Genomic DNA, 16,116 nt, shown 5'->3' on the forward strand with positions numbered 1-16,116 from the left:
AAAACCTGATGACTCAGCCATACATTTCCTTGTATAGGTGGACCTTCTGTCTTCTATTCTTTGGGATTTTAGGTAATTTCAAGTTCACCTTGGACTACTTTGGGTGGACTACTTTTCGATAGCTACTTTAGGTTAGAGATGACTAATTTCTTTTCTAATGGAGAGTTTAAACATCCCTTCCGCTCAGTACATTTATCCACCTATCCTGTGACCTGCCCAAAGCTGAAGTAATTAAGAGATAAATGAGATGGAAGAAAGAGTTGAAAATAGACTATCTGGAGATTGGTGAAGATTAGATTAATCCAGCAGCAACTGAAAGTATGTAAGCAATTTAATAAGGAGATTTATAAATCTCATTTTATATTAACAGTGACAGTTTGAAAGATAGATTTGTTCAACAAAGGAGTGGCTGACCCAATTAGGATTAACAGAGGCTGTTAACTAAAATAAGAAAGAGTGTACATAAATTAGATGAGACATAAGAATTATGGCCAGTGTTTTAGAGTTAACAGAAATGGTCTCAACTGCCCTAGTAACATTCTTAGCTGAATGACTGTAAAATGTGATTCAGCTGGGCTCTTGTGATCCCCAGGAGAGAGGGCTGGTGGCGCAAATGTATCTGGGACATCTGCATTGTAATTCCATGTAGTGTAACACCGAGAAACCTCAGGGCCCTGAAAGGTTACTGAAATGTATTGTTTTGGACACTGCCAGAACTGGCTTTGTTTTGGAGAAGATGCTACAATCTGGTTCTTTGACTCCCTAAAAATTAGTGGAGAAGATCATGAGTTTGTAGGGGGAAATGATTGGGTGATATTAATCAAGATTGTAGAGTTTCGTCTTCTATATAAAAATAATCTCAATTTCTGTCCATAAGAACCAGAACGATGGGAGATATTTGTGTCTGGAGAGATCTAGGCTCTTTTATGCAATAGGACTGAAATATTTGTTTAGGGCTTTTCGTTCCCAATTGGACTAATTTTAGCTCTTGAACACATCTCAGATTTCTAATGAGAGAGCATAGCTGCTAATTTCAAGGCTTCTCATTAGACCAGTGTCTTTTGTGCAGTGAGAAAACACCCCCATTGGCTCATCTATTGTTATTCAATCAGTATTGTGTGCACTTGAAGAAGTGTTTGTTTGCCTACTTGGCTCCTTGAAACCTGGATATGTGCAGATTGAATATGAGACTTTCTTCTTATGTTTAAAAAAAAAAAAAGACTAAGTGAGGAGAACTTAGAAAAAAACAACTGGGATGTAAGATTTTTGTTGTTTTATTAAAAATCTAAGAAATAATAGAAGCAATGTGTAGAGTAGTACTAAAAATCCTAATGGTGAAATCTATACATTTTACTGAGATTCCCTGACCGATTTATAAAATCCATACTTTGGGGGAAGTGGGTTTTGGCATCAGATAGCATCAACTAAAATCCATCACAATTCAACAGAGGCATTGGAGGTCTGGTTTAGGTGTGCTGCCTGATGAGGTAGCCTCTCAAAGCTATTCTGGTTTTGTAACTTGGTTATTGGGTTATGGGGTTCAGTCATGGGCTAGCCCACTGTGTGTTTTTGAGTAGTTACTATTGGGCTCCCTTGGTAATAGAATGCTGAGTTCCATTTGTCAACTCAGACACTCTCCAGAGTTTTCAGTGGATTGTTCTTGACTTACTAGAATGAATTATGGATCCTGGCTGTCTGCCTCCATTTAGGTTTGTACAAGTCAGAAACTCTGCAGCTCTCTGAGGAAGAAAGTGAATGAAATCGAGACCCATATACCAGCCTTGCTTGAAGCCAAAATGCTTGCTGTTTCAGGTAAAATGACTGGGACATTAAAAGTAAAGGGAAGCTGAAAAGAAACGTTTAAGGGGACTCATTTGAAAGTATTTGTTGATAAGACTTTGAGCTTGTACTTTAGGCTTTTTCAACAACTTGGTTTTATTTTCGGTTTTGAGTGGGATTTGCTTATATGCTGCTATTGACTTGAAGATTTCAAAGCACTTTCAATGGAATCTTATGTTTACATAGCCTCACCCCATTAAAGAGATGTAGAAATAGCACATATCCTTTACTAAGGCATAACTATTTATTGGATGTGAGTGTGCATACACAAAGTTGTTATTAGCTTTATTTATTTATTTGCTTATTCATTCCTTCATTTGCTCACTCACTCCTTCACTCTTTTGTTTGTTTATTGTCTGCAACTGAAGCTTCTTAAAGATGCAGGAACTGTATTTCTGCATGTATTGTGCATCATCCTTGCATCTCTTAGCTTGGCGTCATGTACCTAGTGGTTTCTTAATTAATGTGATCTGATGATATCATTCCTGTTTTACAGATGGAGAAGGGAAGGCATCATAAATTAAAGAGATATATCTATTGAGAAGGCCATTCATGGAGATGGGAGTAGCTCTTATAAGTGTGTACTTCCATTCTGAATATTCAAAGACTACACATCCTCCTCATTTGATAATTACTAGTCAGTATATTTCAAAATGTCCACAAACCAGGCACTCTGAAAACAACATGCTACTTTCCATTTGCATAATGCTTCACAATGTGCTTTCACAAGCAGTATTTTATTTGATCCTTACAAAAACTCTGTGAAGTAGGTAGCTGTCAGTTGAGCTTTGTCTTTGTTCAGGATCAATCACGGGAGCATATTGTGCCATTTCAGTCATTTCTGACTCTGTGAGCCCATCTGGGGTTTTCTTGGCAGAGACGCTGGAGTGATTTGCCATTTTCTTCTCCAGTTTGTTTTACAGATGAGGAACTGAAGCAAACAGGGTTAAGTGACTTACCCAGGGTCACGCAACTAATAAGTGTCAGAGGCCAGATTTGAACTCAGTAACATGAGTCCTCCTGATTTCAGACTCAGTGCTCTATTCTATGTACCATCTAGCTAGCCTATTATATTTGGCAGATAAAGAAACTGAGTCACAGATAGATTAAGTCACTTGCCTGAGGTCAACTAAATTAGTGGCATGTGCATGATTAGAACTCAGGTCTTGTGACTTAGCCCCCTGTTAACCCTAATGGCTCAGGATTCTCAACCTAAGATCTGTGAATGTGTTAAAAAAAATTTTTATAATTGATTTCCTTTGTAATACTACATACTTTATGCATTTAAAATATTATTCTGAGAAGGGATCCATGACACACAAAAAAAGATGAATAACCTTTGCACTAAGATCAGGGAAGCCATTCCAACAGAAACCCTTGGTATAGTGAATAGAGTGGTAGACTTAGAGCCAGGAAGACCTGAGTGCAAATTCTGCCTTAGATGTTTACTTGCCATATCACTCTAGACAAGTCACTCAATCTTTCTGGCCTCAGTTCTGATGTAAAGGCTTCTAAGGTCCCTTTTAGCCCTAAATCTATGATCTTCTGATATTTACTAATGTCCAGCTTCATGAAAGATCATACGGGATCATGGGAAAGTAATTTCGTTCTATAATGAAGACATTGAATATTTACTGAGTTTTATAGGTTAGACGAACCCACAAACCCATCAACTTCAGAAGAACCATAAAAATTTAACAAAAAGGTATGATAATTACATGTATGGGTTTTAAATGACATTTGAAAATGGAATACAGTAATTGTCAGCTTCTGCTCTTTAGATCATTAAACAACTAATGTTGGCAGCTAAAGAGCAATTTGGTCCTTGGCGCAGTCATGCGTGTTATTTACAACCAGAGAAACAGTGAAATGTGAATGTGGGGCCGGCTTGTAACAGCTTTCCATGTCATTTACTTGAAATTACTGCCCCATTTACAAGGAGGGGGAACAAGAGTGAACACAATTTTGATTCTGAGTTGGACTACTTGTCTTTGTCAATCAGTCAGTTTACTCCAGGAATGCAGCCTAGGTGGATGCCTCTCCGTTAACAGAGGGAAGCAGTGTACCTTGTTCGGATGGGAAGAGTATCTTTTTCAAATGTCCAAGAAATGGATATGGTGTATGTCTAGCGTTGTACACGAAGGCACATGGGTTGAGAATGTCATGGTTTTTCAAAATCCTGTTGATCAGCTGGGAAATCTGGTAACTCAGATCTGTATTCAAGTTTAAGTAGGTGGTGCAGTGGATAGAGTGTAGGGCCTGAAGGAAGAAAGACCCATCTTCTTGAGTTCAAATCTGGTCTCCGACACTCACTAGCTGCGTTACCCTGGGCAAGTCGCTTAACCCTGTTTGCCTCAGTTTCCTCATATGTAAAATCAGCTGGAGAAAGAAGTGGCAAAACCACTTCAGGATTTTTGCCAAGAAAACCCCAAATGGGGTCACGAAGAGTTGGACATGACTGAAACAACTGAACAATAATGACCATTCAATAATAGTAACCACAACAACATTAGCATTCATATATACTTTAAGGTATGCAAAGTGCTTTATAAATATTATCTCTTTTTATCCTTACAACAGCCCTGGGAAATAGATTTCCAATAGAAACCATGCTATTTGGATGATAGGTTCTAGAGTACTATCAACACTATGCTTCAGCTACATCATAGGGTGAATTAGCTTTTGTAGGCTGGAAAATAATGATCCTTTCTGACATTGTTTCTCTGGGAAAATGTGTTCTGTGTTTAAGGCAACTGACTTAGAAAAACTTCCTTTTGAATAAACCCGTTTGTAAGTTAGGACCACTCTAACAAAGCCAGAGCTCCGTTGTCCGACTGTATTTACATCTGTCTTAGAGAAGAACGCAGGGCCATATTCAGGGCTTTTTCCCTGAGTGCCTGTGGCTGTGGAGGGGAAGGAAAAGTAGAGGTTCAGTGTTCGAGGAGCTACCTTCTTTGGCTTGGATATGGAACACCCAAGAAAGGAGAATTCTCTCTGGTCCCCATGGGCTGTGTAGCTGCCATTCTTTCTGCAGTTATAACAAGGACTAAGTGCTCTTGGGATGAATATAGTGGAAGAAATCACTGAAAGGACAAAAGGTTCTATTTTCATTCTCATTCTTGATCTCAGCATGAATGAATTTGATGTTGTGCTTTATGTTTCCAATGGGTTGGTTTTAGATGGTCTTTTTATAATGGAGCTGTGGGCAAAACTCCAGTGCTTCTCAAGGAAAGGGAGGAAAGAAGCCTGGGTTTTAGTACTGACTCTGCCAGTAACTGAATCTCTAACCTTGGGTATATCAGTTTATTCCTCTGGGCCTCAGTTTCCTCATCAATAAAATGAGAGGGGTTGGAGGGGCAGCTAGGTGGTGCAGTGGATAGAGCATCAACCTTGAAGTCAGGAGGACCTGAGTTCAAATCTGGCCTCAGACCAAGCACTTGACACTTACTAGCTGTGTGACCCTGGGCAAGTCACTTAACCCCAATTGCCTAAAAAAAAATGAGAGGGGTTGGGCTAAACCATTTACAAAGTCTCTTCTAACTCTATGATTCTATGATGTAGCATTAACTAATAGACAGCATTACATAGCAATTCTAGTTCAGACAAGGACTATTTTTGTAGAGCTTCTGTTAACTATGTGAGACACATAGTCCCTCACCAAGAGGTGAGTATTGACCTTGAAAAGTCACCAATATTCCTTACCTAGGTACATTTGAAAAATTATGAAAGCTATGCAGTGTTGGAGCTACCAACTCACAGATATGAGAGCACTTCAGCATGATTTTGGAAAACCAAGCCAGGAGAAGATTCTGGAGCCGGTGTGGCAGGTTCTACAGGCCCAAGATAGTGGCAAATGTCTCTAAGAAGTGTGAAATTTGTGCTCACTGTCTTCAAAGAAAAGAGAGGCAGTCTGGTACAGTGGAGAAGTGATGGATTTGGAAACAGAATACTTGGGTTTGAACCTTGACTCTGTTTGTTATAGTAGTGTGACTTTGGGAAAACCACTTCATCTCACTAGATTGTGTCTGCCTTTCTTTGTATCCTCAGGGCTTAGCACGTTGCCTAGCATGCAGTGAATACTTAATACATGCTTATTCAATGACTGATTGATCTTTCTGGCTCTCAGGTAATAGTTTAAGAGAGTGCATTGAACATTTATCCATGCTAGTGTAGCCTTTCGCCAGAACACTTAAACAGAAAGAACCAAAGGGGTTTTATAATCTTTATGGAATTAGCCTGGAGTTGAAACAACAGGTTTGCTTTCTACTTTTCTGGTCTAATGTTTAAGAAGACCATGCCCAGGTGGGACTGAGTATATGCGCATTGGGGATTGAGAAGTACTGAGTCTGAATATAATCTCCTCCCTACCTCTTCTCCGTAGTGCTTGGGGTCCTTTGACCCCCAGAGTATGCTGTGACTGTGGACTAATATTAGACCTTAAGCCAGAACTTTCTTTGAAGTACCCAGACTTTGGTGATGCTTTGAGCATTGTTTAGGTAGAGAAGTTCTCCTCATATAGGTCACACACAGTTGTGTAATCAATCTGGTCTTGAAAGCAGTAATTCTAGCCAGTTGAATGTAATTTTTGATCAAACCATAGAGTGCTGATTATTCATTCATTCTTGCAAAACATGCTCTTTTACATTAACTATGGTTTCCATCTAGCTTAAAAGATTGTGCCCTTTTTTCTCCAGGAAAATTCTTTCCATCATATCAGTGTTCATTAACCCTTAATTACTAACTCCATCCCACTTCCTAAGGTCAAGCAAGGTCCCAGGCTTGTCATGGAAAAGAAGATAAGAGATGACAGAAAGCAAAACTACTCAATTCCTATTTCAACTCTGTTTTTTCTACCTAGGAGAATGTTAGAATAAGAATGGGAGAGGGACTAAACTTATGATTTTATCAGTAAAGGAAACTCTTAGATGAGGAAAATACATCTACCAATGCAGGGTGACATCTTCTTTTCAACTTTTAGTCTTAGAGAATTGCCTAGAATACTAAGACATCGGGGCAGCTAGATGGCTCAGTGGTTAGATCACCGGCCCTGAAGTCAGGAGGACCTGAGTTCACATTTGGCCTCAGACACATAACACTTACTAGCTGTGTGATCCTGGGCAAGTCACTTAACCACATTGCCTAGCCAAAAACAAAATACTAAGAGGCCAAGTAACTTGTCCAAGGTCATATAGCTAGTATGTATCAGAGACAGGATTTGAACCTAAGACTTCCTGGCTTCTATCTAAGCTGCCCTTCTAGACTGATAATGATAAATGAAAATGGTCGAGAAAGGACTGAAATCCAAGAGAAGTGTGAGGATAATAAGAGAATACTGAATTGCCTTCAATGAGCTCAGGTCACCAGGCATGAATAAACTACAACTTAAGGGACTAAAATAATTTAAGAATATAATTACTAAATTGTGACCAGTAATTTTTAAGGAACTGTCATGAATAAGAGAGGTATTGCAGTGCTCGACAAAATAGGTAATTTTTTTTTCTAAAGGGAAAGAAGAGAGAAATTGGGAACATAAATTTTTTTAATTTTCAAAAAGGAAAATAAGGTATATATTTCTTTACTCATTTTAAATTTTTATTTTGTTTCAAATTTATTTTTTCTTTCTACCCCTCCCTCACTCATTAAGAAGGCAAGAAATACAAGGTATATAGTTCAAAAAAATTTCAAATTTAATTTTGTTATTATGAATGTAACAAAAATGAACATTTCCCTATATGAAGCAGAATGAGCTACCATTTTGCAGAAGTTTTTTATGTATTTCAAATTTAACTTAGTGATTCAAACAATACCCTGTTTGTGTTCCCTTCTGAACTTCCTTATGCTTTGCTATTTATTTTAAAAAATAATTAATTGACATTTTTCTTTCTTTTTTTTTTTAAAGTATCACTAGTACTAACCCTTCACCCCCTCTGTAACAAGTAAGTATAGTCACTCAAAACAAATCCACACATTGGCTATATCTAAAAAATGTAGTTCTCATTCTGTATGTCTAGCCTATAAACTCTCTGCCAAGAAGTGGGGAGCACGGATTCATTTTCAGTCTTCTGAAGTAGGTATTAGTTGTTGCGTTGCTCATAATTCCTAACTCCTTCCCAGTTGTTTTAAAATTTTGCTCTTGGTTCTGCTTACTTTGTTTGGCATCAGCTAATGTAAATGCTGCTTGTTTCATTATTTCTTATGGTAAAATAAGATTTCATTATATCCATAATATACACATACCATAATTTGTTCAGCCAAATAATTATTCCACAGATTACAGGTACTAACCTTGTCTAAAATTCTTTGCTACAAATAAGAGTACAGCTATACATATTTTCATACATATAGGTCCTTTCTCATTGTCTTTGATTTCTTTGGAGTATAAGCCTAACAGTGATATTCTGGATCAAAAGGGATATACACAGTTTAGTGACTTTTTGAATACGGTTCAAAATTGGTTTCTATAATGGTTAGATCATTACACAGCTCCACCAAAAGCATATTAGTGTGTGCCTGTCATAGTATCTCTCTAATCATTGTCATTTTTCTTTTTTTCTACCTTTGTCAATCTTATGGGTGTGAGAAAGAATCTAAGAGTTGTTTTAATTTATATTTTTGGTTTTAGTAATAATTTAAAGCAATTTAAAATTTTTTGTTACTTTGGATTTCTTCCCTTGTAAACTTCCTGTTTGTATTCTTTGAAAATTTATCTCTTGGGGAATGGCTTTCATTCTTATATATTTGTATTGGTTTTCTATTGTCTTGGCCATCAGACTTTTAGCAGAGAAATTTCCTGAAGGGATTTTTCCTCAGTCAGTTTCTCTTAAAATTCTAACTGAATTGATTTTGTCTGTAGGAAAAAAAAAACTTTTACATTTTATGCAATCAAAATTTTCTATCATATCTTCTGCAATGTTCTCTATTACTTTTTTTTTAATCAAAGACTCTTTCCTTATCTACTCCAGTCATTTTGAGTCACATTTGACTCTTCTTGCTTCTATTGGGAATTTTTTTTGGCAAAGATACTAGAGTGGTTTGCCATTTCCTTCTCTGGCTCATTTTACAGATGAGAAAACTGAGGCAAACAAGGTTAAGTGATTGCTTAGTGTTACACAGCTGTAATGTGATTCATACTTTTTTCTTTTTTTATGTCTTTATGTCTAGTCCATTTGGAGACATTTGGAGCTTATTATGATATGGTTTGAAATAGTAATCTAAATTTAACTTCTGTTAGACTGCTTTCCAGTTTTCCCAGCAGTTTGTGCAATAGCGAGTTCTTGCTCCAGTAGTCGGTCCTTGGGTTTATCGAATACCATACTACTGTCTTTACTTGCTTCTGGATTTTGTCTACTAAATGTGCTCCATTAATCAATTTTTCTATTTCAAATTATTGTCTGGCGCATTTAATCTTGAATTCTTGTAAAATTTTGGAATGTACTAAAGATATTTTTATGAATGTTTAGAAAAGGAAGTTTTGATTACTATAAGCTCACTTGGGTTCATTAAGAATAATCATACCAGATTAATCGTTTCCCATTTTTACATACTGACCTGGTAAGTCAGTAGAATGCTGTAGGCATTGTGTAAGATATTACAGCATGAGATCATAGATTCAGAGTAGTAAAGGACCTTAGAGATCATCTAGTCCAACCAGCTAATGAGAAAACTGAGGCTGGAGAGTTGAAATTACCAAGAGCACATAGCCAATAAAGAGATGGGATTCAAATCTAGGATTTTTGATGTCAAGTCCATTACTCTTGGCACTATATCTCACTTCCTCTCATTCTCGGACATCAATGTATTATACAGCTTCTGGATAAGACAGAGAAATGTGAGGTGGATAGTGGCACAGTTAGATGGATTTTGAACTGGTGGATTTATTATCAACAAAGATTAATGGATCATTTTCAAGCTGGAGAGACCTCTCTAATGAACCTCAGGGAGTTATCTTTGGCCATGTTCTGCTTAATATTCTTATTAATGATTCAAGTGAAGGCATAATGGCATATTTATCAAATTTGTAGTTGATACTACACAAAATTTGGAAGGATATGGCTAACAGATTGAGTGACAAAATTGGGATCCAAAAGGATCTGGACGGGCTGAAATCGTTGGCTAACACTACAAAGATGAAATTTGAAATGGATAAATGTAATTTACTTCACTTAGATTAAAAAATACAGGATAGGGGTGACACGGATAGAGAGCAATTCAAGTGAAAAAAATTAAAGGAGTTATTGGACAGTAAACTAAATATAAGTTGATAATGAGGTACAGTAGCCAAAAAGAGCTAATATGATTTTTATGCTGTATTAATAGATCCAGAATGATAGAAATGAATTTCCCACTATTCTTATCTCTGGTCTGACTACATATAAAAAGCATTGTATCTTGTTCTGGGTACCACGTTTTAGAATGTCCATGGACAAACTGGACAGAATCCAGGATAGTACAACTAGATGTTGAAAGGCATTTGGACAACTGATGAGAATTAACTGGACCTCTAGCTCTTGTCTTAGGGCTATGCTGTTCTGATTTATGGGAGTCCATTATATACACATAGCTTGGTCCCAGCCAGCTAACTATGTTTCACAACTGTCTTCTGGTTATTACCACTGTGGGACTACACTATCCCCCACTCTCCACTTCTTACTCTTAGAACAGTAATCAAATCAGTATTATCATTGCTTTTGAAAAAGGTATGTTGATTGATGGTCCTATAGTTTTACTTCCCATCTTCATACATTGTCAGACTCAAACTCTCTTTCCTGGTCATTATTCCACATATGTGTTTTTCTCCTTTTGAGGACAGATACTATTTCTCTCTTGTACTTGTGTTCCTAGTGCTTAGCATGGTGCCTAGCATACAGTAATTGCTTAATAAATGCTTGCTTACTCATGGAGGGGTGGGGATTATAATGTCCTTCAATGCCTGAAGCATAGTTATATTGAAGAGGGGTTTGATTTTTTATGCTTGGCTTTGGAGGGCATAATGAGGAAAAAAAAGGAAAAGAATTCAGAGAGGCATGGGAAGAATCTACATGAACTGATACAGAAGGCAGTAAATAGAACCATGAAAGTAGCATGCACAGTGACTATAACAATGTAAATGAAAAGAATAAAAAAGAAGTTAAATGCTGTGTAATTATAATGACCAATCTTTGCCCCACAGAAAAGATCAGAAAATGAATCCCTCTCTCTTCTTTATAGTGGTAAGGGGACTATGGGTGTGGGATGTTACATGTGCTGTCATTCAGTTGATGTGGTGGTTAGTTTTTCTGAACTGATTTTTTTTTTCTTCTTAAAATATTTGTTACAAGAGATGGCTGATAGGTAGGTGAGGTGAGGCATATATTCAGAAATAAAAGCAACATAAAAATAAAAGATATTAAACTTTGAAAAATCTCCTCTCCCTTGAAACAAATTTCTATCTGTTTGTGGAAAGAGAAGTATACTAATACATTGCTGGTGTGGCTGTAGATTAGAAAAGCTGTTCTGGGAAGAAATTTGAAAACATGCAAATAAAGTGAGTAAGAAAGATGTTCATTCCCAGAGATTCTACTGCTAGGCATATGACCTCCAAAAAGGTCAATGATAGAAATAAAAGCCCCATATATGCAAAAATTTTTTGTAACAACGCCTTTCATAGCAGCAAAGAATTAGAAACAGAGTAGATATTCATCAATTGAGATTAATTCTTTGCTACACTACAAGAAATGACAAGTATGCTTATTACAGAGAAACATCAAAAGTCTTATATGAATTGATGTGAAGTCAAGTAAGCAATACCAGGAAAACTATACATAATGACTACAACAATTTAAATGGAAAAAACAAAAAACAATTGAAACTGAATGTTGTAAAATTATAATAATCAAACTTAGTCCCAAAGAAGAGATATGAAAAGACACTTTTTCCCACTTCTTTGCAGAGATCAGGGTTCATAGTGTAGAACATTGCATATGACTTTAGACTTTTTAACACATTGATTGATTTTACTAAATTTTTTCTTCTACCTCTTTGAAAACTTTTTTTTAAAGGGATGACTGTCTTTGAAGGATTTCACAGGGAAAAGTAGGTGATATATATATATAAAAGATAGCAATAAAATCTATCAAAAAATAAACTACCTCCAACAAAAAACAAAACAAAACAAAACCCACACCCAGGATTAATGAGTAAAAGTCACAGGGAAGCAGATTTTGGCTTAACAAAAGTAAATAATTCCTAGTAATTGGACCTATCTAAAAATATCATGTGATAGTTTGAGAAGTTGTGAGTTCCCTCTTGAAGGTCGTTGAGTGGAGACTGCATGACCACTTTGGAGGGAGAATGAATTTGAATGACCTCTGAGGGCCCCTTTGAAGCTTAAGATTGTGTGATTATATGAGGTCTGGTGGTGGTGTGGGAAAGGATTCATCTTATATAACATTATTGAGATTTGATAGAACACAAGAGCAGTTCTGCTAAGAGTATACTCAGGAAGGAGACAGTGGTCGTGCGTTCAAAGCAATGATCTCCCACTTTTTTCTTCATAGCCTAATTTTCATTCTCTGCTTAACTACTTATAAATGATTTTATTATTTCTTGTCATTCTTTAGCCAATACCCCTTGAACTTTTAAATAATCTAAAGCCTCAATTTTTTCTCCCTCATCTCTACTCTGTATAAAATAGATTTATTCTTAAATGGAAATATGTCTTTGATCATTATTGTTGATTGCATAGTCTGTTATCACAGACGGCTAATGTAAGAAATGTAGACATTGATGCCTTGGAAATAAGTCTTACTCAACGTGAGTGCCAACAAACTCTTCCAACAACTCTCTTTCGGTGCTGAGTGCTTCATGTTTTTCTGAACGCCGATTCCATCTGGGTAATCTGGAGCAATTAGTCTGGAAGATTGTTTATACGACTATATGATGACAGATCCCTCCCCACTTTTCAACCTTTTTCTATCATTGTGCTTACATATCTAAAGATAATGAACACAATGTTCCTTTGTTGGTTAGAGATGAAGGTTGATCTCTGGTAGCCTATAAAACTAAGAAAATACTTTTTAAAGAAAATTATAAATGGGAGGAAATGCTATTCCAGATGTTAGGAGCAGGCTCGAGTTCAATCAGAAGCTTGTTGGGCTCCTTCTAAAATGGTGGATAGGGTATATCTACCTTTAAATGCCAATTTTCCCTGCAGACACTGAGGGATTTCTATTATTGAGCCCTGACTGTAATTTCTTGCACATTCTGCTCAGAGTTACTTGAAATCTGTTCTTGACACATATTTTCTGGTAAAGATATAGCTCATACAGAGGGGTCTTTAGACTTTTATTAAATTCTCCAGGTGGAGGGCCTACCAGTCCCTATTTTATCTCATTTCCTTGACTTTTTCATGCTCTAACACTTTTGCCAAAGTGACCTGTGCTTCTATATCCAATGGAATGTAGTGTAATAAAGAGAAGGACGTCCATCTTGAGGGCCTTAGAATGTTTAGGTCTTAATGGATTGTATAAAAATGGAGATCCTTCAGTAAAGAACCATTATACCATGAGTCCTCTCAGGACAGGAAGAATTTTCTTTTCCAGTGACTGACCAAATTAACCTTAATTCATTGAAGCTCAAGTGGTGTAGTGGATAGAGCACAGGAATTAGAGTCCTGAAGAACTGAAGTCAAATCTTGTCTTGTCCTTGACACTTATGAGCTGTGTGATCCCAGGCAAGTCACTTAACATCTATTAGCCCTAAGTTTCTCATCTGTTAAATAAAAATAATAATAACACTTACCTCTCTGGGTTACTGTGAGGATCAGATGAGTTAAACATATGTATAGTTCTTCGCAATCTTTAAAGCACTATATAAGTGCTAGCTGGTATTATTATTATTATTATTATTATTACTAGCTATGTAACCCAGAGCAAGTCACTTAATCCTCTCAACCTCAGTTTCCTCATCTGTAAAATGGGGATAATAATAACACCTGACTCTCAGGGTTATTGTGAGGAGAAAATGAGATAATGTTTGTAAAGTGTTTTTATAAATCTTTAAGTGCTATATAGATACTAGTTATTATTATTAATAAAGTTAGAAGGAATTGCAATTTAAGAATAACTTTTGTGTGTTAGAGACAAGGAAGAACATTTCAGAAAATGAAACATTCCAAAGTCAAAATACATAACAAAAACTTTAAAAAGTATGAATTCTGTCATGCAAGGAGACGTTCTTTACAGTGTTGGACACAAAGTAAAAGCAACTTTCTGTGACCACTTATTTTATCAATCATATGAGTAAGTCAACATTTTCACCAGGTGAAGAATTGTTTAGTTGTTTTCAGTTGTGTCCTATTCTTTGTGACCCCTTTTGGGTATACTGGAGTGGTTTGCTATTTCCTTGTCCAGCTCATTTTACAGATGATGAACTGGGACAAATAGGGTTAAGTGACTTGCCCAGGGTCACACAACTAGTAAGTATTTGAGTCCACATTTGAACTCTGGTCTTCCTGATTCCAGGCCCAGTTCTCTATCTACTGCGCTGCCTAGATGCCCTGGTAAGGAATAGAAAATATTCATTTAGGTTTTTTTTTTTATGTGATCTTATTGTGGAGTTGTGGGAAAAAATCATCTGTGGACTAGTAAATGTTCCATACTACTATGGAAGCCTGAATGTTTATAAAATCCTTTGAATGGAAAGTGATCAATAATTTGAGAGGTTAAGAAAGATGAAGATTGAGAAATAAAAAACAAAACAAAACAAAACAACCAAACATCTATTTGAATAAGGACTAGGTAATTAGTAACCTTGGAGAGAGCATTTTTGGTTGGCCAGAAGCCAGATAGGCATAGAAGTGAGTGAAAGAAGTAGATATAAGTGTAGGTGGGTTTTCCCCTTAGGAGTTTCATTGATCGAAGCACTTTGTAACCATGAAGTGTAGCATAAATTGTTTTGATGAATTGATTTGTCCAATGGCATGAAGTGAGTTAGTTAGTAACAGAGTATAGTTGAGAATTCAGTTCTTTTCCAAGCTTTTCTCAGGTCCTGGGTTAGTTAGGGCCACATATCTAATATCTGAGGTAGAATTTGAATTCAGGTCTTCCTGATTCCAGGTCCAGTGTTCTCTTCCCTAGGCCACAATGTAAATGAGAATAATGGACTTTTTTTCTCCTCACAGATACTACCAACAAAAAGGGTTATTTTAAACTATATTGGGGGAAAAAGAATAAAAGAAAGGATGTGACATCTGCTAGTAGTGAATGGGATAAAAATAGATGAAAGAAGAAGGTACAATTACCCAAGATTTATTTTGCTTCCTTTCCCCGCCCTTCCTCCAAATGTAGAGAACGATCCCTGGTCTGGAAAAGATAGAACACAAATGGCAAATATGGATTAAAACCCCAGGTCAAAAGAAAGGTCGTAGTAGAGGACCTAATTGCCCTTAGTAAGTACAAGTCCTTGGGCCCAGATGTATAGATGTGTAAATTATTTAACCTCTCTAGGACTTAGTTTCCTTATCCATAATATGGAGATAATAGTATCTACTTTACTGAGTTGTTGTGGGGATTAAATGCAATAACATGTAAAGCATTTTGCACAACTTAAAAGTGCTGTAGAAGTGTTAGCTTTTTTAAGAAAGACTTTGATAATCGGGAGAGTAATTCAGAGAAGGGCACCCACGCTAGTGAAGGGCGTTGAAAACATTAATTATTAATTATGAAGATTAATGGAAAGGACTGGGGCTGTTTAGCATGGAGAAGAAAAGATTACTCAGGGAAGTTGACAACTATCTTTCAGTATTTGAAGGGATATTGCCTGGAAAAGGGATTAGATTTTTCTGGTTGCCTTCAGGAAGTAGAACTTGGAGCAATAGTTAGAAGTTACAGAGACAGAATTAGGCTAGAAATAAGATTCCTTCCCTCTCCTGCATTTGTATCATGAAGTTCTCTTTATTCAAATGGGTTGGGTTGGGAGGGAGGGAGGGAAGGAAACCAGCATTTATTAAACACCTACTATATGCCAGGCACTGTGTTAAGCATTTTACAAACATTATCTCATTTGATAATGGGATGAACACATCTTTATTCATAAATCAGCAGCACAAATGTTTAGATAGTAATAGTACAAAAGACTTAATCATATAAATTTAGTTGGAGTGTCCCTTCTGATATAGGCTAGAATTATTTCAAAAAGAAACACTGAGGGTAGAAAGGCAAACCTCTGGCCTTTTTGTAGTTTTGATTGACTTGTCTTCCAGGTTCTGATTATGTTTGGTTTATTTATACCCACAGTGTT

The 16,116-nt window shown here is 36.5% G+C and overlaps 1 protein-coding gene across 1 annotated transcript in view; it reads left to right on the forward strand.

Moving 5' to 3' along the window:
* The window catches only part of LOC114049453 (disrupted in schizophrenia 1 protein-like), a 508,708-nt gene that overhangs the window by 186,488 nt on the left and 306,104 nt on the right, over positions 1-16,116 (forward strand). Inside the window, exon 10 of the mRNA XM_027870705.1 lies at positions 1,710-1,812. Coding sequence (XP_027726506.1) covers positions 1,710-1,812 — 103 coding nt within the window. The remainder of the gene's footprint in view (positions 1-1,709; positions 1,813-16,116) is intronic.

Source organism: Vombatus ursinus, unplaced genomic scaffold (assembly GCF_900497805.2).
Source record: "Vombatus ursinus unplaced genomic scaffold, bare-nosed wombat genome assembly UNPS02014798.1, whole genome shotgun sequence".
In the NCBI taxonomy this organism is placed as follows: domain Eukaryota; kingdom Metazoa; phylum Chordata; class Mammalia; order Diprotodontia; family Vombatidae; genus Vombatus; species Vombatus ursinus.